Source organism: Hemiscyllium ocellatum, chromosome 23 (genome assembly GCF_020745735.1).
Source record: "Hemiscyllium ocellatum isolate sHemOce1 chromosome 23, sHemOce1.pat.X.cur, whole genome shotgun sequence".
NCBI lineage: Eukaryota > Metazoa > Chordata > Chondrichthyes > Orectolobiformes > Hemiscylliidae > Hemiscyllium > Hemiscyllium ocellatum.
The window spans coordinates 41,837,833-41,865,529 of record NC_083423.1 but is presented as its reverse complement, the minus strand read 5'-3'; the positions used below and the strand labels follow the sequence as shown (position 1 = coordinate 41,865,529).

The following is a 27,697-nucleotide window of genomic DNA, read 5'->3' as shown; positions in this document are numbered from 1 at the left end:
ATGAATACACCACGTATAAACGACAGAGGAGACCAAGAATCACCAGAGAACCTATGTCGTTCTTTTGAATCAATTGACAATATTCAGTGTGAACGTGTTAATGCCTCTGGCTCTTCAACAACAGTTGACAATGTAACATGTGATCTGCAAGGACTCAAGTGCATCCCACCACTTTCTGAAGATGGTTTAATGTGTCATGACTACAGAATTCGAGTATGTTGTATAGTCACCAGCTCCTCAACAACTACTCCCACCACCACTTCTACAACCACCTCGACAATCACCTTTACAACCATCCCAACAACCATTCCAACAACCACCCTGACAACTACCTCCACAACTACACCAACAACTACACCAATAACCACCTCTACAACCACCTCGACAACTACACGAACAACCACCTCTACAACCACTTCAACAACTACACAAACAACTACCCCGACAACCACCCCGACAACTACACGAACAACCACCTCTACAACCACTTCAACAACTACACAAACAACCACCCCGACAACCACCCTGACAACTACACGAACAACCACCTCTACAACCACTTCAACAACTACACAAACAACCACCCCGACAACTACACAAACAACCACCTCGACGACCACCCCGACAACTACACAAACAACCATTTCTACAACCACCTCAACAACCACCCCGACAACTACACCAATAACCACCTCTACAACCACCTTGACAACCACCCCAACAACTACACCAATAACCACCTCTACAACTACCCCAACAACTACACCAACAACCACCCCAACAACCACCTCTACAACCACCCCAACAGTCACCCCGACAACTACACCAACAACCACCCCGACAACCACCCCAACAACTACACGAACAACCACCTCTACAACCACCTCAACAACCACCCCAACTACACCAATAACCACCTCTACAACCACCTCGACAACCACCCCAACAACTACACTAACAACCACCCCGACAACCACCTCGACAACTACCCCAACAACTGCACCAACAACCACCCCAACAACCACCCCGACAACTACACCAACAACCATCTCTACAACCACCCCCACAACTACACCAACAACGACCTCGACAACCACCCCGACAACCACCTCGACAACTACCCCAACAACTGCACCAACAACCACCCCGACAATCACCCCGACAACTACACCAACAACCACCTCTACGACCACCTCAACAACTACACCGACAACCACCCTGACGACCATCCCAACGACTACTCCAACGACCACCTCCACAACCATCTCTACAACTACAGTGAGAACAACCTTACCAACTAGCTCCACAAATGCCACTTCAGTTCATATCGTACCATGTCCTTGCAACATTACCGAAACTAAACAGGTAAGATTTTGCTCAACAATGCACGTGATAATTTAGAATGCATAATGTTCTGCACAAATGAACTTTACAATTTTGATTCATGACTAGGTAGATAGGGTAAAAGAGAATCCAACCAGATTCTAGAAGTACATGGAAGAGTAACTAGGGAGAGAATAGGGCCTCTTGAAGCTCAACAAGGTCATCTATATGTGACACCATAAGAGATGGGTGAGGTCCTAAGTGAATATTTCTCATCAGTACTTACATTGAGAAAGGCATGGATGCTAGGGAACTGGGGAGAGAGTCTACATTACAGAAGAGGACTGCTGAAGTCTTAAAACACCTTCCGGTAGATAAGTCCCTTGGATCTGTGTGAACATAATTGCCATTCTCGACCCTTTTGTATCCTCCCTCTCTCACATTAAACCTATGCCCTCTAGTTTTAGACTCCCCTACTATGGGGAAAAGCTGCTGACCAACTACATTATCTATACTTGTCGTGATTTAATTGACCTCTATATAAACAGAGGAGAAAGTAAGAGAGAAAGATAGAGAGAGAGAGAGAAAGAGAGAGAGAGAAAGAGAGACTTCCACTTCTTCAAATATCCATTCCCTTTTCTTTGCATTCTGCTGCTTTGCAATGACTATTGATATATAGCTCATTAAATTAAAACAGAACTGCACAGCCACTGGGATGTTCTGCACACACAGGTTGACTGGCTAATTCATTGCTTCTGTTTTCAGAAGCTGGTGCCATGCACAGACTTCAGAATTTCATACAAGACAAAAGTAATTAGAGGGAACATTGACTTCATTCTGTTACACCTCTCTGCATAAGGACATTTTCTTCACCCTTTGAATGATAAGCCTGAGTTTAGTCCAAATATTTAGTATCCACTTGCACAATACAAAGGTTTCAGCATGTACTTGCGTATTCAATATACTATTATGACCAGATCCTAGATCAGGTGTACCCGAGAACTCTGTGGGAAGCTAGAGAAGTGATTGCTGGGCCTCTTGCTGAGATGTTTGTATCATCGATAGTCACAGGTGAGGTGCTGGAACACTGGAGGTTGGCTAACGTGGTGCCACTGTTTAAGAAGGGCGGTAAAGACAAGCCAGGGAACGATAGATCAGTGAGCCTGACCTCAGTGTGGGCAAGTTGTTGGAGGGAATCCTGAGGGATTGATTGTACATGTATTTGGAAAGGCAAGGACTGATTAAGGATAGTCAACATGGCTTTGTGCGTGGGAAATCATGTCTCACAAACTTGATTGAGTTTTTTGAAGAGGTAACAAAGAAGATTGATGAGGGCAGAGCAGTAGATGTGATTTATGGACTTCAGTAAGGTGTTCGACAAGGTTCCCCATGGGAGACTGATTAGCAAGGTACGATCTCATGGAATACAAGGAGAACTAGCCATTTGGATACAGAACTGGCTCAAAGGTAGAAGACAGACGCTGGTGGTGGAGGGTTGTATTTCAGTCTGGAGGCCTGTTAACAGTGGAGTGCCACAAGGATCGGTGCTGGGCCCTCTACTTTTTGTCATTTAATAAATGATTTGGATGCGAGCATAAGAAGTACAGTTAGTAAGTTTGTAGATGACACCAAAATTGGAGGTGTAGTGGACAGCGAAGAGAGTTACCTCAGATTACAACAGGATCATGACCAGATGGGCAAATGGGCTGAGAAGTGGCAGATAGAGTTTAATTCAAATAAATCCAAGGTGCTGCATTTTGGGAAAGCGAATCTTAGCAGGTCTTATACACTTCATGGTAAGGTCCTAGGGAGTGTTGCTGAACAAAGAGACCTTGGAGTGCAAACTCATAGCTCCTTGAAAGTGGAATTGCAGGTAGATAGGATAGTGAAGAAGGCGTTTGGTATGCTTTCCTTTATTGGTCAGAGTATTGTGTACAGGAGTTGGGAAGTCATGTTGTGGCTATACAGGACATTGGTTAGGCCACTGTTGGAATATTGCGTGCAATTCTGGTCTCCTTCCTATCGGAAGAATGTTGTGAAACTTGAAAGAGTTCAGAAATGATTTTCAAGGATGTTGTCAAGATTGGAGGATTTGAGCTACAAGGAGAAGCTGAAAAGGCTGGGGCTGTTTTCCCTGGAGCGTCTGAGGCTGAGGGGTGATCTTATAGAGGTTTACAAAATTATGAGGGGCATGGATAGGATAAATAGACAAAGTCTTTTCCCTGGGGCCGGGAGTCCAAAACTAGAGGGCATAGGTTTAGGGTGAGAGGGGAAAGAGAAAAAAGAGACCTAAGGGGCAATTGTTTCACGCAGAGGGTGGTACGTGTGTGGAATGAGCTGCCAGAGGATGTGGTGGAGACTGGTGCAATTGCAACATTTAAGAGACATTTGGATGGGTATATGAATAGGAAGGGTTTGGAGGGATATGTGCCAGGTGCTGGCAGGTGGGACTAGATTGGGTTGGGATATCTGGTCGGCATGGACAGGTTGGACCGAAGGGTCTGTTTCCATACTCTACATCTCTATGACTCTATGACTCTAATACATGACAGTTGCAGATGGAATATTAAACTCTCAGATGTCAAGGTAACATTAATTTAAAAACCTTTTTGTGCCTTGTGGGCACTTTTCTCCCAAACTCAATGAACTTAGCTCGCAAAGAAGCCAATTTAATCAGACTTCTTTGAATTAACAAAAGCTGTGTGTTTATCATGAAAGAATTATTAATGCAACTCACCTACACACAGATTAGAAATAAGAGGTGAGGTCAAAAAATTAAAAGTCAAAAGATATTATACGGATGAGTGTCTGAATTCTTCACGAAGTCTCGATAGCTGAACATTGCAGGCAATGTCATAGAAGTTACTGGTAACATTGATATTGGCGTCTGAACCATGTTTTCTATTCTTAAATTCAAATTTCTCTGGCCTGATTATTTTTTAATGCAAATGCCACAATGGCTTTTTTTTTGAACGAACAAATTTAAGACAATATTAGATGAATATTCTTCCTTAATCCAGTCAACTACATTGTTCACCTGCACTGATGGTCCAACCTCCTCACCGACCTATCACAATTACCTCCCACCTGCATCTACCTATCACAATCCCACCTACTTTCCCACCAGCCCCACTCCTCATTCCTGATGAAGGGCTCATGCCTGAAACATCGAATTTCCTGCTCCTCGGATGCTGTCCGATCTGTTGTGCTTTTCTAGTGCCACACGTTTTGACTCTGACTCTCCAACATCTGCAGTCCTCACTTCCTCCTTTGGCTCATTTGTTACATTTACATGACTTCATTACAGTGTTAGGTGAACTTTGGTTTCATAAAGGGGCTCTTCAACCTGTAATATATCGAGTTTCTTTGTCACACTTCCTGTGATAGAACATCCGAGTACATGAATTGACAGGAACAATAATAAAGTAATCCACATACTTACCAATCAACTGAGCTCTTACCTATATTGTCAATTCAGTTAACAAGGTTCTGGGCTCAGTGCACTCCAGGGCCTAAGCACAAAAATCAAGATTAACTTGCAGTTCAGTATTGCATTGTTAGAAGTGTTATCTTTTGGATAAGATGTGAAATTGACACCCTATCTGTCTGCTTAAGTGAATGTAAAATATTGTGTAGTGCAATTTAAAGAACAAGTAATGACATTATTTCTGGTGCCCTGGCCAATAGTTATCCCTCATTTAACAGCACTAAAAAACTTCTCTGGTCATGAACTCAGTGTTTGTGAGAGTTATGCATGTTCAAATTAATTGTTGCAGTACCTAAATCCCCACAGGGACTAGGTGTCAAAATGTAATTGGTTGGAAACTTCTGCTGATCACAAAATGCATTGAATAATTGCAAATCTTTTTTCTTTTTTATACTAGTGCACTGGAACATGGAAAGAAGACTGTGCTATTAAAAGATGTGATCAAGGAGAAATTGTCATTGAAAAATACTGCAAACAGGAGAAGCCTACATGTCCTGATCATTTAAAACCCATTGAAGTAATAAATGAATGTGGCTGCATGTCTTGGGAATGTGGATGTTAGTATCACTTGCCTGAGATTGTTACTGTGTTGTTAGAATTTCTGAATGCCATTAATGTCAGAGTCATAAAGTCATAGAGATGTACAGCATGGAAACAGACCCTTCGGTCCAACCTGTCCATGCCGACCAGATATCCCAACCCAATCTAGTCTCACCTGCCAGCACCCGCACATATCCCTCCAAACCCTTCCTATTCATATACCCATCCAAATGCCTCTAAAAATTTGCAATTGTACCAGCCTCCACCACATCCTCTGGCAGCTCATTCCATACATGTACCACCCTCTGCATGAAATATTTGCCCCTTAGGTCTCTTTTATATCTTTCCCCTCTCACCCTAAACCTATGCCCTCTAGTTCAGGACTCCCTGACCCCAGGGAAAAGACTTTGCCTATTTATCCTATCCATGTCCCTCATAATTTTGTAAACCTCTATAAGGTCAACCCTCAGCCTCCAACACTCCAGGGAAAACAGCCCCAGCCTGTTCAGCCTCTCCCTTCGCTCAGATCCTCCAACCCTGCGAACATCCTAGTAAATCTTTTCTGAACTCTTTCAAGTTTCACAACATCTTTCAGATAGGAAGGAGACCAGAATTGCACACTATATTCCAACAGTGGCCTAACCAATGTCCTGGTGGCACGGTGGCACAGTGGTTAGCACTGCTGCCTCACAGCGCCAGGGACCTGGGTTCGATTCCCGCCTCAGGCGACTGACTGTGTGGAGTTTGCACGTTCTCCCCGTGTCTGCGTGGGTTTCCTCCGGTGCTCCGGTTTCCTCCCACAGTCCAAAGATGTGCGGGTCAGGTGAATTGGCCATGCTAAATTGCCCGTAGTGTTAGGTAAGGGGTATATGTAGGGGTATGGGTGGGTTGCGCTTCGGCGGGTCGGTGTGGACTTGGTGGGCCAAAGGGCCTGTTTCCACACTGTAAGTAATCTAATCTAATCTGTACAGCTGCACCATGACCTCCCAACTCCTGTATTCAATACTCTGACCAGTAAAGGAAAGCATGCTAAATGCCTTTTTCACTATCCTATCTACCTGTGACTCCACTTTCAACGACCTATGAACCTGCACTCCAAGGTCTCTTTGTTCAGCAACACTCCTTAGAACCTTACCATTAAGGGTACCAGTTCCTGCTAAAATTTGCTTTCCCAAAATGCAGCACCTTGCATTTATCTGAATTAAACTCCATCTGCCACTTCTCAGCCCACTGGCCCATCTGGTCAAGATACTGTTGTAATCTGAGGTAACCCTTTTTGCTGTCCACTACACCTCCACTTTTGGTGTCATCTGCAAACTTACTAACTGTACCTCTTATGCTCGCGTCCAAATCATTTATGTAAATGACAAAAAGTAGAGGGCCCAGCACCGATCCTTGTGGCACTCCACTGTTAACAGGCCTCCAGACTGAAAAACAACCCTCCACCACCAGCGTCTGTCTTCTACCTTTGAGCCAGTTCTGTATCCAAATGGCTAGTTCTCCTTGTATTCCATGAGATCGTACCTTGCTAATCAGTCTCTCATCGGGAGCCTTGTCGAACGCCTTACTGAAGTCCATATAGATCACATCTACTGCTCTGCCCTTATCAATCTTCTTTGTTACTTCATCAAAGAACTCAATCAAGTTTGTGAGACATGATTTCCCACGCACAAAGCCTTGTTGACTATCCCGAATCAGTCCTTGCCTTTCCAAATACATGTACATCCTGTCCCTCAGGATTCTCTCCAACAATGTGCCCACCACCGAGGTCAGGCTCACTGGTCTATAGTTCCCTGGGTTGTCCTTATCACCCTTCTTAAACAGTGGCACCACGTTAGCCAACCTCCAGCCTTCTGGCACCTCACCTTTGACTATCAATGATACAAATATTGCAGCAAGAGTCCCAGCAATCACTTCTCTAGCTTCCCATAGAGTTCTCAGGAACACTTGATCAGGTCCTGGGTATTTATCCACCTTTAACCATTTCAAGACATCCAGCACTTCCTCCTCTGTAATCTGGACATTTTGCAAGATATTACCATCTATTTCCCTACAGTCTATATCTTCCATATCCTTTTCCACAGTAAATACTGATGCACAATATTAATTTAGTATCTCCCCCATTTTCTGTGGCTCCACACAAAGATGGCCTTGCTGATCTTTGAGGGGTCCTATTCTCTCCCTAGTTTCCCTTTTATCCTTAATATATTTGTAAAACTCTTTGGATTCTCCTTAATTCTATTTGCCAATGCTATCTCATGTCCCCGTTTTGCCCTCCTGATTTCCTCTTAAGTATACTCCTACTTTCTTTATACTCTTCTAAGGATTCACTCGATCTATCCTGTCTGTACCTGACATATGCTTCCTTCTTTTTCTTAACCAAACTCTCAATTTCTTTAGTCATCCATCATTCCCTATACCTACCAGCCTTCCCTTGCACCCTGACAGGAATATGCTTTCTCTGGATTCCTGGTATCTCATTTCTGAAGGTGTCCCATTTTCCAGCCATCCTTTATCTGCGAACATCTGCCTCCAATCAGTTCTTGCCTACTACTGTCAAAATTGGCCTTTCTTCAATTTAGAACTTCATCTTTTAGATCTGGTCTATCCTTTTCCATCACTATTTTAAAACAAATAGAAATATAGACACTGGACCCAAAGTGCTCCCCCACTGACACCTCAGTCACCTGCCCTGCCTTATTTCCCAAGAGTAGGTCAAGTTTTGCACCTTCTCTAGTAGGTACATCCACATATTGAATCAGAAAATTGTTTTGTACACACTTAAGAAATTCCTCTCCATCTAAACCTTTAACACTATGGCAGTCCCAATTGATGTTTCGAAAGTTAAAATTCCCTACCATAACCACCCTATTATTCTTACAGATAGCTGAGATATCCTTACAAATTTGTTTCTCAATTTCCCTCTGACTATTGGGGGTCTATAATACAATCCCAACAAGGTGATCATCCCTTTCTTATTTCACAGTTCCACCCAAATAATGTCTCTGGATGCATTTCCGGGAATATCCTCCCTCAGCACAGCTGTAATGCTACCCCTTATCAAAAATGCCACTCCCCCTCCTCTTTTGCCTCCCTTTTTATCCTTCCTGGAGCATTTGTATCCTGGAACATTCAGCTGACAGTCCTGCCCATCCCTGAGCCATGTTTCCGTAATTGCTATGATATCCCAGTCCCATGTTCCTAACCATGCCCTGAGTTCATCTGCCTTCCCTGTTAGCCCCCTTGCATTGAAATAAATGCATGTTTAATTTATTAGTCCTACCTTGCCCCTGCCTGCACTGACTGTTTGACTCACTTCTGTTCTCAGCTGTACCCAACTCACATCGATCTCTTTCCTCACTATCTCCCTGAGTCCAACCCCCCACCTTACTAGTTTAAATCCTCCCAAGCAGTTCTAGCAAATTTCCCTGTCAGTATATTAGTCCCCTTCCAATTTAGATGAAATCCGTCCTTTTTGTACAGGTCACTTCTACCCCAAAAGAGATTCCAATGATCGAAAAATGTGAATCCTTCTCCCATGCACCAGCTCCTCAGCCATGCATTCATCTGCTGTATCCTCCTATTCCTGCCCTCACTAGCTCGTAGCACTGGGAGTAATCCAGATATTTCTACCCTTGAGGACCTCCTTTTAAAATTTCTACCTAACTCTCTGTAATCTCCCTTCAGAGTCTCAACCTTTTCCCTTCCAATGTCGGTTCCAATGTGGACAATGACCGCCTGCTGGCCCCTCTCCCCCGTGAGAACATTCTGCTCCGTCTCTGAGACATCCTTGATCCTGGTACCAGGGAAACAACACACCATTCTGCTTTTTCTCTGCTGGCCACAGAAATGTCTGTCTGTACCTCTGACTACAGAATCCCCTAACACAATTGATCTCTTGGAAGCTGACGTACCCCTTGTTGCATTAGAGCCAGTCTCAATACCAGAAACCTGGCTGTTTGTGCTACATTCCCCTGAGAATCCATCATCACCTACATTTTCCAAAACAGCATACCTGTTTGAAATGGGTATATCCACAAAAGACTCCTGCTCTAGCTTCCTACCTCTCTTACCCTTCCTATGGAGTTAACCCATCTATGTGACTGTATCTGAGACTTTCCCCCTTCCTATACCTGCCATCCATCACATATGTTGTTATTGCAAATTCCTCATCCCTTCTATCTGTCTCTCCAACCGATCCACTCGATCTGGTAAGATTCGCATCCAACAGCATTTATGGCAGATATAATCCGTAATAACCCTTAAACTCTCTTTAAACTCCCACATCTGACAAGAAGTACATATCACTGCAAAGGCTATTTTTGCTCCTTCACAATATACTGACCCAGAAAATAACACCGTCTTATTCCTCTACAAACACTGCCCCAGGTTAAATTAATAGCTATGGCTGATATTTTAAGTTTAATCAAGAGACTTATCCCAAACACATATAATTAAGAAAGAATCCACTGTACCCACTACTGCAGCCTTTCTATTGGACAGACTTAAAACAACAATTTACTTATCTGATTCTGTGCTGTGAACTTCGCCCAACAGTTCCTCCAAGATTAGTTGTGAATTACACTGTTTGTTAATTTTCCCAGATGCACTCCGATGTCCAGCGATACACAAATTCAAACAGCAAAGGTGGGAACTGTGCAGGTTTTCTCTCTCTCTCTCCTGCACTGTCCTCACCATGTGCTTCCTTTGTCTGCCCTTCTCCCTATTAAACTGCTGTTGTTTTGACTTTTTTCACTCCTTTATGTTTCCCTTCACAAAAAAACTTGCAAACAATATTTTCCTTACATTTCAGGTGAATGTAGAGTATGGGGTGATCCACACTACAGCTCCTTCAATGGGCTGTTTTATAATTTCTATGAAAACTGCACATACATTCTAGTGGAAGAACAAAATCCAATATACAATTTCACAGTTCTAGTGGATAATTACTTCTGCATTCCATGGTTCCCATATTCCTGCCCAAAAGGACTGATTATTTTTCACAGAGGGAAGAAGATCACTATTTCAATTAATCAAAACTTTGTGGTAAGTGGTCTGTCTTTTTTTAAAGTATTACTATTCAACGTGTGGTATTCTCAATTCAATTGGTCAATTAACTAGCTCCATAAATCAATGTAACATTCAAAAGGTGGTAACAGATTTACTCCAAATACATAAAAACCACAGACTCATCAGGTAAAAGAATAATCCTTTCAGCACATCAATTCTGTATCATTAAAGCCAAATTGAATTTGCATTAGTGCCACTTTCCAGCACTAGGCCCATAGCTTTGAATCTTATGACACTTCAACTGCTCATCCACATACCTTTTAAAGATTTTGAAGTTACCCACCTCAACTACGCTCTCAGGCAGTTTATTATATAGCTCTGACCACCCTCTGGGTGACTTGTTTTTCTCAACTCCCTTCTGAACCTCTAGTCTTTTACCTTAAAATTATGCCCCCTTGTTACTGACTCTTCAAATAAGGGCAACAGCTGCTTTCTATTCACCCCTGTTCATGTCCCTCACACTCTTATATACCTCTATCAGGTCCCCCCCCCCCTCAGTCTTCTTTGCTCGACATTGTACAGTGATAATTAAATTGTGCAGCTGCTGACCTGTGTTGTACCAACTAAACTGATGGAGCACTCCAATTGGATCCCATTGGCCTGACATTCAATTGGGGCTTGGGAGCCCCATGTCAGGAGAACATCAGGGTTCTGCTCTTGCAACAGGTGGGACATAGCCATCGACTGTCTTTTTCAAAAGAAATGGTCAATTAACAGTCAAACGGTATACTGGAGTCCAATCAAAGATACCAGATGATCTCCTGACACTGCAAGGGCAATAAGGAGCCTCTCAAGCATTAAGATAGTTACAACTTGCTGATGTGGGCATGCGAGAGAGAGAGAGAGAGAGAGACAGGGAGAGAGAGAGACAGAGGATAAATATGGCTTCTGGCCACTTTTGGAAGAGTCAAGAATAAAATCATCAAGAACTACCAGAATGTTAGGGAGAACACTTCTGATGGATGGAAAGAGGTTGGTTTATGGTCGCAGATGTGATAGTATTTTCATATTGACATTGGGAGGGGTGTTGGGGTGGGGTGGGTGGTGTGGAGTGGGGGCATGTTGAGATAGCATGGTAGTGGGGATATGGTTTAAATATCTGTGAAGAGCTGTCACCCGACCTGCCAATGAAACGCCACCCCTGTCCCCTGGCAAAGTTTCAACCATTGCAGGGAGACATCCTGAACAGGAGAAAATTCCACTTCATGCTGTCAAGCTATTATGTCTTTCGTAATGAATTCTGGTTTTTGATTTATCGGTTAGCCGTTTGCTCAGCAGCGGATAGTTATTTTGGCCAGGACCCTGTCTGCTTGAACATCGCACTGGTGTGGGATTGTGCCAGGAAATTGGCACATCAGTCAATGGCAGAAAATTCCAGACCTGACTGCCTCCAGATCTGACCTTGTTAAAAGTCCGGCCCAACTTTTCTGGAACAGGGATGGGGATATCACAACCTTGTGATCACTAGAGGAGTGAAAGGATAATAAATCTCACATAATTAACAATAAAAAACAGAAATAATGAAAATCCTATTCTCATGAAAAATTCTCTGGCCTAAACCTTTGGGCAAGATTTTCTCAAATCTGGTCAAGTCCCAGCATTGGCTGGAACTGCATCAGCAACACATTCAGCTGGTTAGTCCACAGGATGTCCCCTGTGCACTCCACCCGCACCCCACATTTTACAGTCAGAAGCTCAGTACAAGTACGTAGTTGCTGCTTGGTCTGCCGCAGAGTTCAGGATGGTTGCATGTCTCTGCGAGCTACCAATCTAATCCAGAACCTCAACAATGCCAACTCCAGAAAAAAATGGCCAGCGATGATGAAGGGAGAATCCCAGGAACCCGAACCAGAATGGTGACAAAATCTTCAAATAAAGTTATAATTCTACTTGCGACGCTGGAGGAGATGCAGCCGAAGAAAATGCTAGAGCCTTGAGGACTGGCATTCCAGATGGAGCCCTCTTTGATTAAAAAAGCCAACCCTTCCAGCTGCCTCCATTTAGTCAGAGGTCTCATTGATACTGGAAAGGTTGGGGGAGGGGGTGTTCGATCTATTAGCAGCAAAATGCAAACAACCTGCTAAATTGTTCTCTCGAGTGGAGAAGCCTATCTAATGTGTTTTCCACTGAATGGCAGGCTTTGGTCAAGAGGCCAATCTATCATTGCTCTTTGCAAATTTACCAGGAAATCCATCTTCTTGCTGCCTTCTTTTGAGGCTGTTTTAAACACTTTCCTTTAACTCTAAGCTTCTCCACACAAGTGATGTCTGACCTTCTAAGCATTTCCAGAATTTTCAAATGTTGCTGTGGATCTCCAGCGTTTATAATATTTTGCTTTTTTTCTAGTTAACAGTGAACAAATTCACTCCAAGACTTATTAGGTTGGGAGCTCTTTTGAGCACTGATGATTTCAATAAAATTGTACTTTTAATTCTACAGCTGAGAGTTAATGAAAAGCCAGAAAAAATTCCCTACGCATCAGACGAAATCACGATAGAACGTCGAAATTCAAGGAGTGTGCGTCTTTATTTCAGTGATATTAAAACAACTATCATAGCTGCTCAGAATGACTTTAAAATCATCGTGTCTGCAAAGGTTTTCTACAACAATACCCAAGGACAGTGTGGTATGTGGTTTTACCTATTCATGTTATGTTACTTTCCATGTTTTTGTTTCACTGCCGAGCTAAAGGTTCTGGTGATTTTAAATTTGCCATTGCAATTGCAACAAAAGTCTTATGCTTTTTTTCCTGATCTCTTTTAGGCTCTTGCTCAAATAGTTCAGCGGATGACTGTATGCGACCAAATGGGGTAATTGAGCCAACTGATTGTTGCCATAAAACTGCACTTGATTGGAAGTTTGAAGACCCTGGAAAACCATATTGCCAATCAGCTCCTCAAGGGGTATCATGTGAACCACCTACAACCACCACACCTTGCTCTCCCACGTCGATTTGTGATGTTATTCCAAAGATGTATGTAAAAGTGTTACATTTTTATTTAATTTCTTTCAAAATTAAGTTTAAAAGTCTATGAGCTGCATTTTCGTTCTGGAGTCATGAGCCTGAGAGTGAATGTGTATCCAGGTGGTGATTTTGTTTTGTGCCAGTAAATGACCTGTTTTCTAAGGTCAATTTGTGGCCAAGGACTTTGCTTGCCAAACAACTAAGGGTGGCATGAGGACTCACAAAGTATGAGGGGCAATAAGACACTCTCCAGCACTGCAAGATCGATGCTTACACTGTGAATGTTGTGATGTAAACCAAGAGACCAATGATGACACTGTGTAAGGTGGGTGTTGTTGATGCAAACCGGAGAGTGGGCATCTTAAGTTCAAAGCACCTTCGGAAGATTTACACTCACAACCTGGTTCTGTAATTGAGTGCTTTGATCAGGGAGCAGTGCACATAGAAAGAGCAACAGGAAGTTTAGAGACAAAACTATCTGTGATTGTGTATACAATAATTTGACATGCATTCTGTAAGTTTTTCTTTCAAACCCAAATTCTGTGAGTGTGTACTCGGGATGCTTGTTAATTCGAGTTAAAGAGTGTGGTGCTGGAAGATCACAGCCAGTCAGGCAGCATCCAAGGAGCAAGAGAGTCGACTCAGGAAGGGCTGATGAAGAGCTTCTGATCAAAGTGGCAACTCTCTGCTCCTGAGATGCTGCCTGACCGGCTGTGTTTTTCCAGCACCATACTCTTTAATTCTGATCTCCAGCAACTGCAGTCCTCACTTTCTCCATGCTTGTTTATTCGTTTGAGACATTTCCCATTCAGACATTGGAGATGGTCTGTAACAGTGATAAAACTCAGGAAATGTTTACTCAGTAATAAAGATGGAGTTAGGCAGCAACTTTACAGGCCAAAGGTGGGTTTGCTTTCCAGTAAGCACAGATTGACAAAAAAAACCAGCAAACCACATTGAGCTGTCATTTTTTTCCGTGTAGGTTTTTACTGCTGTAGTCTGCAACAACATGATCTGGAGTTGGCCAAAGAGCTGGCTATGCTAGACATGACAGAATACAATGAGATAGAATTAATACATAATCTCATGGTAAGGGCACCCATAGATTTCACCAACCATATTATTATATATATCATTATAAATTTTAGAATCAGTTTGAGAAAGACAGAAGTGGGTCCAAGACTATCCATCAAAATTTTAAATACTTCAAATTATAATGTGGTACAGGTAAATTGGCAAATTAGCTAACACCTTAAGGGTTTAAGAAATAGGAACAGGAGTAGGCCCTTCGGTCCCTTGATCCTGTTTCACCATTAAATAGGATCGTACATGATAAGTCAATAGAGATGCCGTGGCAGAATTTATGGGGATATCTCAGAATACACAGAATAGATACAATGCAAGAATAAGAGCAATTCCAATCCTCCATCTATAGTTAACTCAATACAGGAAAGAGAACATTCAATTAACAGAGACGTAATTATGCAAAAACATGTGATAGCTCAGTGATTGTACAGAATATACAAAAAAAGCAAAATATACCCAAAAGGAAGATACGAATAAATAGGGGCTGTTCAGCTCATCAGATTGAATTGATGATCCAAGCAGCATCCCACCCTGACCCCGTAACCCCACATGGAATGTACAAACTCCATATGGGCAGTCACCCAAGACTGGAGTCAAGCCTTGTTTCTGTGAGGCAACAGTGCTAAGCAGTGTGTCATCAAGCTGCCCCAAAGAGAGTATGAGAAAAAGCTGACCAGAAACATCAAAACACACTGTTAGCACTTTCATAAATATCGAAAGACGAAAATAATTAACAAAGTGAGCGTTGTTCCTATAGAAAGTCAGACTGCAGAATTAACAATGGAAAGTAAGGAAACAACAGATATTTTGCATTAATCTTCCCTGTAGAGAAAATAAGCAATATCCCCAAATCAGAGAACAATGAGAGAATAGAAGAGAGGGGAGAACTTGGGAAAAATTGCTAGAGAATTGCTCCTGAGCAAATTGTCAGCGCTGGGAGCTGATAAGTGCTGGGTTCCTGATGAACTTTGTCCTAGGGTGCTAAAAGAAGTGCCAAATATGAGAGTTGATGCATTGATTTTAATTTCAATTTTCCAAAATTCCCTTGATTTGAGGACCATCCCATAGATTGGAAGATAGTGAATGCACCTCCTTTATTCATGAAATAAAGAGACAGAAAAACGTAAACTACATGCTGGTTAGTTTAACATAGAAGCCAATGTTAAGAAAGTTATATCTTGTCTCTTAGAAAAATTCATTGTATGGTTTTGAAATCAGCATGGTTTTGGAAAGGAACATCATGTTTGATCAATATATTGGAGCTAAATAGAATCTCTATAGTGTGGAAAAAGGCCCTTAACCCAACAAGTCCACACTGACCCTCTAAAGAGTAACTGTACATCTTTGGACTATGTGAGGAAACCGGAAACACAGAGACACAGGGAGAATGTGCAAACTCCACACAGATAGTCACCTGAGGCTAGAATTGAACCCAGGACCCTGGTGCAGTGAGGCAACCATGCTAACCACTGTGCCGCCCCCATTGAAGAAGTAACACAGCTGTGGATAAAGAGGGAATAAAGTACAAACTGAGTCTGAGTCAGTCACATGGTGCTTAAGTCTTTTACATTGACCACAATTAAACAGAATAAAGTCATATTAGGCTAACCAAGTAGTACATAATCCCGAGACTGTTACTTTCAATCTCACAATGTCCATTGTGGGGAAAGTACTTAGTTTAAATCATTTTCCACCATTTGCTCATTATTAAACACAGTTATGATACCAAAAACAAGCTGCTATATTAACCTTCATAATAGCCCAAACACTTCAAAATTTGATTTGATATACTGTCACTAGATGGAGCCTAGTCAATTAGAATTTCACAAGACACTGTCATTTCGATATGTGCTGTGTTTATAGTACCGGTATTTCAGCATTTATGCTGTTTCATATATAACTTTTAAATCAAAATAAATTATCTTATTTATCTGAATGCGGTCATTTAGGCATGTACACTATTTCAACCTCAATGCTTTAAACCTGTTTTTCTGATGAGAAGAATCCTGAAGGACCCAATTGTACAGTGATTCTATTAGATTTTCTAATTTATTTTACTTTATAAGACACTTCAGCTAGGAATGCACATATTGCACACTTTCTGTGTTTCAACCTGTACATTGGTTTTTCTGAGCAGAAAATGTGTGCAGAGACTAGCTCAGGTTTTAATGTGGAAGGCTTGCACATTTCAGTTAAAGTTGCTTCATTTCATGTTACAAATTTCAAGAGTATTATCATCATTTTAAGTGACGAGTTCCTACATATTGTAAGTTCCAACTGCACATTTATCTGTAAAACATTTACAAAAAGATAGATTGACCCACCAGGAGTCAAAATATACTCAAGGATTCTTTGAGATTTTACCAGGAGATTTTACATATTGATTTTCAGAACTCCGTGCATAAAGCTTTCACATAGAAACCATACAGTTCTCGAACCTCTAAGTTTTAATCTTGCTCTATGCCTCCATTCAAGCAGATTAGAGCAAATGAAAGACAATGTTGGGCAGTTGACGAAGAATCCAATAACAATTAGACTGCTTTCCTTTATTTATCCCATTCCCTTCTCTCCTAAATCCCTTGTTCTCTTGCAGTGACGAATATTAAACAAACTCCTGAGTGGAGTCACTGGACCTGAAATGTTAATTCTGACTTCTCGTCATAGATACTGCCAGACTTGCTGAGCTTTTCCAGCAATGTACAGCTTCCACATTTTTATTTTAGTATTGAATGTTTCTCTTTGTTTGGTTATTGCTGATCCAACATTAGCTTGTAAACCTAAAATCTAGATTCAAGTGGAGGTTTTCTAAAGGAACAATGGTATTTTATCTGAAGAAACAAATTGGGAAATTACAAACCTAAATACGTGAAATTATCTGTAATTATGAAAACTATTTTGAGGTGGGACTGAAAATCAAACACAATCATTTTTGCATCAAGAAAGGTTGCTCCTACCGTTGTTTTCCCCAGGACTATTTAAAATGATTTGAGGGCAAGTTAATCTGTTACCTCATTAATTTTGAACCTTGCATGTTACCTAAAATATGGAGGTGGTTTTCAATCTTCCACTGCTTTGATTGTGAATAATTAATAGCAGTGACAATTTGGTTATCGTTTGAACTAACAAATAAACCGGTCTTTAGGTATCACGACCATAATACTTATACATAAAAAGTATATTTTGAAGCTTCAAGAAGTTTTGCACAAGATCTTTAGAGATCTTTGATATTTTCTCCACCACACAGACTAACTGAAAATTGTAGCATGGTTGACCTTGACCCGTTCTGGCAAAGCTGTAATTCTGACCATTGCCTGGTCAATTCGACAGAAATAGACTGTACAAATATCCAAGCAGCTGCTGACACATGTAGAGAAAATGCATGTGTTGACTGGAGATCTTCAGCACCTGAATGTCGTGAGTATCTAAAGAATCTAAGGAACTTGGTAATCTGTTTCATGTAAATGTTCTCTTTTAATTTGAATTGCAATTTTGAAATGATCTATAGTCTATTTTAATAGATAAATTGGGAACAATTTTAGCTCTGCACAGGTTTTGAGAGCACAGCTATTGGAGGGAAAAGTGGAGTAAACTGCCAGCCTGTATGAGGCATGTTAACTCCTGGGTACCCCTGTATGTTTCCAGTATGCTGGCTGTTGGGGAGAAAGTTGACTAGTGGGTGAGATAACAACATTATATGCCGAGAAAATATCTGCTGCAAAATACTATTGCTGAGAAATATCAACAAAGGATCAACTTAGTACTTAGAGTTGGGCATCAGAGTGCAGTTTGTATCAGTTAAGTTGCTATGTTTTATATTCATTGTAGTTACTGGAGGAAGTGAGGATGCGCTGAGGAAATGCACATTCCTTCAGTGCTAGCACACAGTTATAACAGAATGACTTAATCATGTGTCACACCCTCGGTGTAGGGCATACATTGCACAAAATATGTGCACTTATGGGGAGCAGGTAATTAAGCATGAAGTGTTTGTTGAAAGGAACGCTTTGTTGGAACCTTTGGATATAGCATCTATATTTTATAGAATCCCTACAGTGTGAAAACAGGCCATTTGGCCTAACAATTCCACACCAACCCTCCAAAGAGTAACCCACCCAGACCCATTCCCTACCCTACTACTGTATATTTACCCCTAACGAATGTACCCAACCTACATATCCCTGAAAACTCTGGGCAACGTAGCATGGTCAATTCACCTAACCTGCACATCTTTGAATTGTGAAGGAAACTAGAGCATCCTGAGGAAACTCTTGTAGATTCAGGAAAAATGTGCAAACTCCACACAGGCAGTCACCTAAGGTTGGAATTGAACCATGCTGCCCTTGGTGGCTCAGTGCTTTGATTAATTGGATTTATTTTCCACAGTAAAGCTATTACCTGGTAACAGGTTGAGCAATTCATCAACTTCACCAACATATTCCACCCTGACTTAAATTTACCCAGACCATCTCTGGCACCTTCCTCCCCTTCCTGGACCTCTCCATCTCAATTAATGACGACCGACTTGACACTGACATTTTTTTACAAACCAACCGTCTCCCACAGCTACCTGGATTACACCTCTTCCCACCCTACCTCCTGCAAAAGTGCCATCCCATATTTCCAATTCCTCTGCCTCCGCCATATCTGCTCTCAGGAGGACCAGTTCCACCACAGAACACAGCGGATGGCCTCCTTCTTTACAGACTACAATTTCCCTTGCCACGTGGTAAAAGATGCCCTCCAACACATCTCGTCCACAACACGCACATCCGCCCTCAGACCCCACCCCTCCAACCATAACAAGGACAGAACGCCCCTGGTGCTCACCTTCCACCCTACCAACCTTCACATAAACCAAATCATCCGCCAACATTTCCACCACCTCCAAACGGACCCCACCACCAGGGATATATTTCCCTCCCCACCCCTTTCCATCTTCCGCAAAGACCGTTCCCTCCGTGACTACAGGATCACGCCCCCCTACAACCCACCCTCCCATCCTGGAACCTTTCCCTGCCACCGCAGAAATTGCAAAACCTGCAACCACACCTCCTCCCTCATCTCCATCCAAGGCCCTAAAGGAGCCTTCCACATCTATCAAAGTTTTATCTGCACATCCACCAATATCATTATTATTGTATCCGTTGCTCCCGATGCGTCTCTACATTGGGGAGACTGAATGCCTCTTAGCAGAGCACTTCAGGGAACATCTCTGGGACACCCGCACCAATCAACCACACCGCCCTGTGGCCCAACATTTCAACTCCCCCTCCCACTCTGCCGAGGACATGGAGGTCCTGGGCCTCCTTTACCGCTGCTCCCTCACCTCCTGACGTCTGGAGGAAGAACACCTCGTCTTCCGCCTCGGAACACTTCAACCCCAGGGCATCAATGTGGACTTCAACAGTTTCCTCATTTCCCCTTATCCCAGCTCACCCCAGTTCCAAACTTCCACCTTAACACTGTCCCCATGACTGGTTCTACCTGCCTATCTTCTTTTGCACCTATCCACTCCACCCTCCTCCCTGACCTATCACCTTCATCCCTCCCTCACTCACCTATTGTACTCTATGCTACTTTCTCCCCACCCCACCCTCCTCTCATTTATCTCTCCACCCTTCAGGCACTTTGCCGTATTCCTGATGAAGGGCTTTTGCCTGAAACGTCGATTTTACTTCTCCTTGAATGCTGCCTGAACTGCTGTGCTTTTCCAGCACCACTAATCCTTCTAAGCCGTCCTTATTAATATCGCCATCCAGATGTCTTTTAAATGTTGTAATTGTACCAGCCTCCACCACATCCTCTGACAGCTCATTCCATACATGCAACACTGTGTGTGAAAACATTGTCCCGTAGATCTCTTTTAAATCTTTCCTCTCTTACTCTAAAGCTATGCCTCTAGTTCTGGGCTCCAGTTCTGGAACTGTGCACCTATACTCCAAGGTCTCTTTGTTTTGTGCACTCCCCAGGACCTTACCATTAATTGTATAAGTCCAGCCCTGATTTGCCATTCCAAAATGCAGCACCTCACATTTATCTAAATTGAACTCCATCTGCCACTCGTCAGCCCACTGGCCTCTAACCATGGTCCCATTGTACTCTGAGTAACCTTCTACATTGTCCACTACATCTCCTATGTTGGGTCATCTGCAAACTTACTAACTATACCTCCAATTTTCACATCAAAGTCATTTATATAAATGACAAAAGGCAGTGGGCATAGCATCGATCCATGTGGCACACCACTGATCACAGGCCTCCAGTCTGAACAGCAGTCTTCCAACACGACCCTTCAACACGACCCTCTGCCTTTGAGTCAGTTCTATATCCACATGGCTAGTTCTCCCTATATTCAATGTGATCTAACCTAGCTAACTAATCCATCGTGAGGAACCTTGTCAAACACCTTACTGAAGTCCATATAGATAAAGTCCACCTCCGCCCTATCAATTCTCTTTTTTTCTTCAAAAAATTCAATCAAGTTAGTGAGACATGATTTTCCACGCACAAAGCCATCTAACTATCCCTAATCAGTCTTTGCCTTTCCAGATACACGCCTCAGGATTCCCTCCAACAACTTGCCCACTGGCGATGTCAGGTTCACTGGTCTATAGTTCCCTGGCTTTTCCTTAAGATCTTTCTTAAATAGTGGCACCACCTTTGCCAAACTTTAGTCTTCTGGTACCTCAGCTGTGACTATTGATTTCCAGTGGCCCAGCAATCTCTTCCCTCACTTCTCACAGAGTTCTAGGGTACATCTGACCCGGTCCCAGGGACTTATCCACCTTTATGTATGTTAAGACATCCAGCATCTCCTCCTCTGTAAAACAGACATTTTTCAAGATGTCATTATTTATTTCCCCAAGTTCTCTAGCTTCCATATCCTTCTCTACCATAAACACTGGTGCAAATTATTCATTTAGTATCTCTTCCATCTCCTGCAGTTCCACACATAGCTGTTCTTGCTGATCTTTGAGGGGCCTTATTCTCTCCTGAGTTACTTTTTTGTCCTTCATGTATTTGTAGAATCCATTTTGTTTCTCCTTAATCCTATTTACCAAAGCTATCCCATGTCCTCTTTTCCCCCTCCTTATTTCCTTCTTAAGTATTCTCCTACTGCCTTTATACTCTTCTAGGTATTCACTCGATCCTTCCTGTCTGTACCTGACATATGCTTCCTTCTTTTGATTCTCTTTCATCATTTAGCATTCCCTACACCTATCAGCCTTGTCCTTCACCCGAACAGTAACACACCATCCCTGGACTCTTAGTTTTAAGTCTTTCCATTTTCCAGCCATCCCTTTGCCTATGAATATCCACCCCAATCATTTTTTGAAAGTTCTTGGTGATTACTGTCAAAATTATCCTTCCTCCAATTCAGAATTTTAACTTTTAGATCCAGTCTACTACTTTTCATCACTATTTTAAAACTAATAGAATTAAGGCCACTGGTCCAAAATGCTCCCCCATTGACACCTCAGTCACCACCCCTGCTTTATTTCCCAAGAAGAGGTCAAGTTTTGCTCCTTCTCCAGTAGGTACATCCACACACTGAATCAGAAAATTTTCATGTAAACACTTAGCAAATTCCTCTCCATCCAACCCTTACCACTATGTCAGCCCCAGTCTATGTTTGGAAAATTAAAATCCACTACCATTGTCAGTAGTTAGATTTCATTAGCTTAAATGCTCCTTTAATGCTGCAATCCATTTTGGCTCTGTTGAACAATGACCTTTGTGTTCAAAACATAGATAAAAGCATAATCCCCACCCTGACCACTCGAATAGTGCACAAAATGAAAATTTGAGCTTTCAACATTTTTACCATTGGCTCTCTTCCTGTGGCTCCAGGAGAATTGAGTCATTCTGCAGGTTAGACCAGCTGACAATACTAAATGGGTACCTTGGTCAAGGTTGCTTGACTTGGAATGGCGGTTGGCTTTCTCAAGGTGGAAAGGATTTTTAGATGGCATTTGTGGTTTTCTGTTCAGTATCAATCAATAGACTACAGGATCATAAGGTATAGGATCAGAATTAGGCCATTCAGGCTATCAATTCATTTCCACCATTTGACCAAGGCCCGTTTTTATCGAATTTTCCCAATGTCTCCTCAAAGGATTCTAACAGGTTTGTCAGGCATAAACTCCCCTTGAAGATGCCATGCTGACTCAGCCCCATTTTACCATGCACCTCCACACATTCTGCAATCCCATCCCTAATAATGGGATCTTGCTGACAAATGAGGTCGGTCAAAGTGGCCTATAAGTTCCCATTTTCTGCCTCTCTCCCATCTGAAATATTTGTGTTACAGTAGCCATTTTTTAGTCTTCTGGAACCCTTCCTGACCCCAGTGATTCCTGAAATATCACTTCCAATGCCTCCACAATCTCCTCAGCTTCATAGAACCACAGAATCCCTATAGGGTGGAAGCAGACCATTTGGCCATTGAGACACATCAACCTTCTGAAGAATATTCCATCCAGACTCACCCACTACCCTATTCCTCCGCCCTATATTTCCCATGGTTAATCCAACTAACCGACACATTCCTCGACATTATGGGCAATTTGGCACAGCCAAAACACCTAACCTGCACACAGCTGGACTGTGGATGGAAACCAGAGCACCTGGAGGAAACTCATGTAGAGATGGGGACAATGTGCAATCCACACAGATTGTCGCATGAAAGTGGAAGCAAACCCAGATCCCTGGTGCTGTGAGGCAGCGATCTAACTCTGAGCCACTGTGCCACTCCATCTCCTTCAGAACCCTGGAGAGTAATCATCCAGTCCAGGCAACTAATCCATCATCCGGACTTTTAGCTCCTCTGCACTTTCTGCACAGCAAAGGCAACTACACTTACCTCTGCCCCCTGTCCATCTTGAAGTTCTGGTATGCTACTGGTTTCTTCTATTGTGAAGATTAATGAAAGGTGTCTATTCATTTCTCCCACCATTTTTTAATTCCCCATTACCACTTTACCAGCCTTATTTTCTAGCATTTTAATGTCCTGTTTTGCCTCTCTCTTGCTTTTCAAATAATCTAAAAACATTCCTGCAACTTCTTTTGTATTTCAGAGAACATTGAACAGTACAGCACAGTTACAGTGTACAGGACTTTAGGCCCTCGCTGTTGTGCTGACCTTTTATCCTACTCTAAGATCAGGCTAACCTACATGCTCTTCATTGTACTATCTCCCATGTGTCATCCAAGAGTTGTTTAAATGTCTCTAATGCCTCTGACTCTACTACCATCACTGGCAGTGCAGTCCATGCACCCACCACTCTCTGTAAAAAGAACCCATCTCTGACATCTCCCCTAAACCTTCCTCCAATTACCTGAAAATTATACCGCCTTGTAATAGCCATTTCCAGCCTGGGAAAAAGTCTCTGGCTATCTACTCTAACAATGCCTCCCATCATAGTACACCTCTGTCAATTACTAGTTAGCTTATCCTTGGCATTTCATTTCCTTTCCCTGTATTGCTTTTTTACTTGTGCTTGGCTCATTTTTAAAGGTTTCCCAATCCTCTGGTTTCCAGCTAATCTTCATCACATTATATGGATCTTCTTTTGCTTTATCTTGCCTCATTCACCGCTCAGTGTGTTTCTTTTTCTTTGGGATGTATTTCTGCAGTGATTCCTGAATACTCCTAGAAACATCAATTCTTGCATTTCCACTACCTTTCCTGCTAGGATCCCCTGCTAATCAACTCTGGCCAGCTCCTCCCTCATGTCTTTGTAGTTACCTTTACTCAAACGTAATATTGTTACATCTGATTCTAGTTTCTCCCTCTCTAACTTCAGGGTGAATTCTATTATATGGTCACTTCTGAGGCTTCGTTCATCTTATCTTGCTAATGATTTCCTTTTCCTTGGTCTGCTACCAATCTGATTTTCCCAATTCGTCTGCATATTGAAGTTCCCCATGATTAACATAATCGTGCTTTCTTCAATGCTTTTTCTAACTCCTGATTAATTTCCTTCACCACATCCTGACCATTACTTAGGGGCCTGTACTCAACTCCCATCAGATTCCTTTTTCCTTTGTGGTTCCTCAACTCTACCCACACAGCTTCACACTTTCTTACTATTCATTTAATTTCATTCTTACTAACAAGGCAAACCCACCTCTTCTTGACCACGTGCCTGTTCCTTCAATAGGATGTATATCCTTGGTTATTTAGTTCCCAGCCCTGAACCCCTTGTCGTCACATCTCTGTGTTAACCAGAACATTGTACCCATCAATTTTAATTTGCCCAACAAGCTCACTTACCTTGTTTGGTACACTGGGCGCATGCAAGCACAACACCCTCAATTCTAAGCTGAATGCCCCTTCTCACTGTTGTCTCTATAAGGTACCTGAAGTTAGATTTTTGATTCTTTCTACACTCTGACCTATTACTTGCCCTGGAAAGTTTAATAACCTTTCCTGACTCCTCTCCTCTTTTGATTATCTTTAAAATCTATGTGACCACCTTATTTAGCCTTTCCATTGGGATTTTGGTCCTAGATTGGTGTGGATTGTGCAGCTTCCTCCTATCCCAATATTGATGCCAGTGCCATATGAAATTGAACCCCTCTTTCCCACAGCGCTCCTTTAGCCATAATCTTCTTAACTCTTTGCCGGTTTACTTGTGGTTGAGGTAATGATCCTATGATTACAATCTTCGAGGTCCTGTTTGTTAATTTTATTCTTAATTCCTGATATTCCTCAAACAGAACCTCTCAAAGTCATAGAGATGTACAGCACTTGTCCATACTGACCAGATATCACTACCCAATCTAGTCCCATCTGCCAGCCCTCCGACCCTTCCTAATCATATACCTACCTTATCTATGTTGTTGGTGCCAGCATGGACCACAACAACTGAATCTCCCCCTCTCTTTCCAGGTTCCTTTCAGGAAACCTGACTTGAGGCGTCATTCACCTTGATACCAGGTCGACATCACTCCATTCAGGCAGTCTTGATCTTGCTCACAAAACTTGCTATTTTCCCTACTAATTATAGAATCTCTTAACATGAACACTTATCTTTGTGCTCCCCCCTTTGGAATGGTTTCCTGGTCCATGGTGCAGTGGTCAGTTTGGTCATTCTCTCTGTAAATTCTTTCCTCATCCACACATGGCGAAAGTGCCTCATATCAATTGGACAAGGTCAAGTGCTGAGAGTCCTTCAATACTACACTCAGGATCCCTCTACTGCATCACTTGTGATTTGGAGGAGCCGGTGTTGGACTGGGGTGGACAAAGTTAAAAATCATACAAAACCTGGTTAAAGTCCAACAGATTTATTTGGATGTACTGGCTTTTGGAGCACTTGTTCCTCACTTGTGGCCACATTTTAAATGTTTAAGCTATACCTGGAACACAAGATCAGGGTAACCCTCCCTCCTGACTGTGCATCACTGTCAGAAGCTCTGTTTCCAGCTCATCAATTTTGAGCTGCAGTTCCTACAGACACTGATGTGGCCATGGGATCTCACATCACACAAGAACAACACATCACCTGTACTGTCATTTCTAATATAGTTAATTAGGTTTTATTTATTGTTGAAAAACCCTCATTCTCGAATAGTTCCTAAATGATAATACTCTTTCTGAATCTACTACTATTTAAGGCTAATCCCCAAAGCTTCTCCCCAACCAGTTAATTGGACCACAACTTATCTATGATGTCACTTTCTCAAAAGGAATTGAACCAACATGCAGAGATCAGAATGATCAAATCCCTGTGTTTAAGTCATGCTCTCTGTTGCTCATGTTCCCTACTTACGTGAGTTTTAACATGTTCTAGTTGTTTAGTATGCAGCTGACATGTAAACAAGATCACAACATCTTAGATTGCATCAAATCTGAGAAAAGGACAATAAATTAGACCAACACTCGTCAGATTAATGGTTGCCTTCAGCCCTGCAGGGTTGTTTATAAAGAGAGTGAGAGATCAGGAAGAGAAGATCCGATCTAAAGGTTCACCTTCATCACTGTTGTCAGTCTTATCTGACTCGATGATATCAATGCCAGTCACTTCCGTACTGTTTGCAGCATGGCAAGGTGGTAATAGCGTTGGTTATCTCACGACTGCAGGAAGGGTAGAACTGGGTGTTCAAGGCATGTTACCATTTATTGGCTTTTCACTGCTTCCCGCACCTGATAAATCATTGCTCCATTCATTTCACACTCATTCCATACTGAGAGATAAAATCTGTTGACATAGCTGGTACAAAATTCCACATTCCTAAATATTGTATTAGTTTTTCCTGAGGAAACTTCATAAACCAAGTTTCTCTTTCTGTGAATTTCTCCTGTTCAACAACAGAGCTTGAGAATATATTAGACAAGGACTAAAGTATAACAATGTGAGCATATTTGAGAGAATTGCCTAGCAATTCTAATCACATATATTTAGTCATGCAATAATGGCAGTGCGTATTGGTATTTGTGATACTTTATCAGTATTACAATGATTTGGAGGAGCCGGTGTTGGACTGGGGTGGACAAAGTTAAAAATCATACAAAACCTGGTTCAAGTCCAACAGGTTTATTTGGAAGTACTGGCTTTTGGAGTGCTGCTTTTTCAGCACCTGATGAAGAAGCAGTGCTTTGAAAACTATTGCCTCCAAATGAACCTGTTGGACTATAATCTGGTGCTATGTGAGTTTTAGCTTAGTATTACTAGTTTCATTTTGTTTAAAATTAGGCCATGGTTTTGTTTTCCATTTCTGATGGTGGACCCAACTGGTTTTTGTGTAATTTGTGGCCACATCTCTTTTATGTTTCTTGTAGCTTTTACCTGCAGAGCGCCGCTGGTTTATAAGCCTTGTGAAATGAAACAAGACGATTATTGTGAGCAGAAGTAAGTATGGTGTACTCTCTTTTGCATATTTTCAGTTTGATGCTAATATTATCAAATGCTTATCATAAATGATCAACATTAAAATTACTTTACAGCTCATCAGTCTGAGTACAGCAGGAAAACAAAATGGACGGTGGGATGTACCATTCCACACAGGCTTTGTGCTCGAAATGTTTCCTGCACAGCCTAGCAATACATCTCGAAGAAACCTTATGCAATCTCAGCCTGTATTTCCTACAGCTCAAACAAATAAACAGAGACTCGTTTGAAATTTAAAGTTGAATTTCAGGTTGTGAAAGGGGTACTGCAGTATTCGAGCAGAAGTTTGATTTGCCATCATCACACAAATCCATCAACTCCAAGATCAGC

The 27,697-nt window shown here is 42.1% G+C and overlaps 1 protein-coding gene across 1 annotated transcript; it reads left to right on the top strand.

Annotated features, from left to right (window-relative positions):
• On the top strand, positions 1-27,332 carry LOC132826615 (mucin-2-like). The gene is made up of 5 exons (XM_060842570.1): positions 1-1,365; positions 5,208-5,327; positions 12,860-13,046; positions 13,184-13,330; positions 27,259-27,332. Exons 1-5 carry the CDS (start codon positions 1-3, stop codon positions 27,330-27,332), a joined length of 1,893 nt encoding a protein of 630 aa, XP_060698553.1.
• The last annotated feature ends 365 nt before the right edge of the window (positions 27,333-27,697 follow it).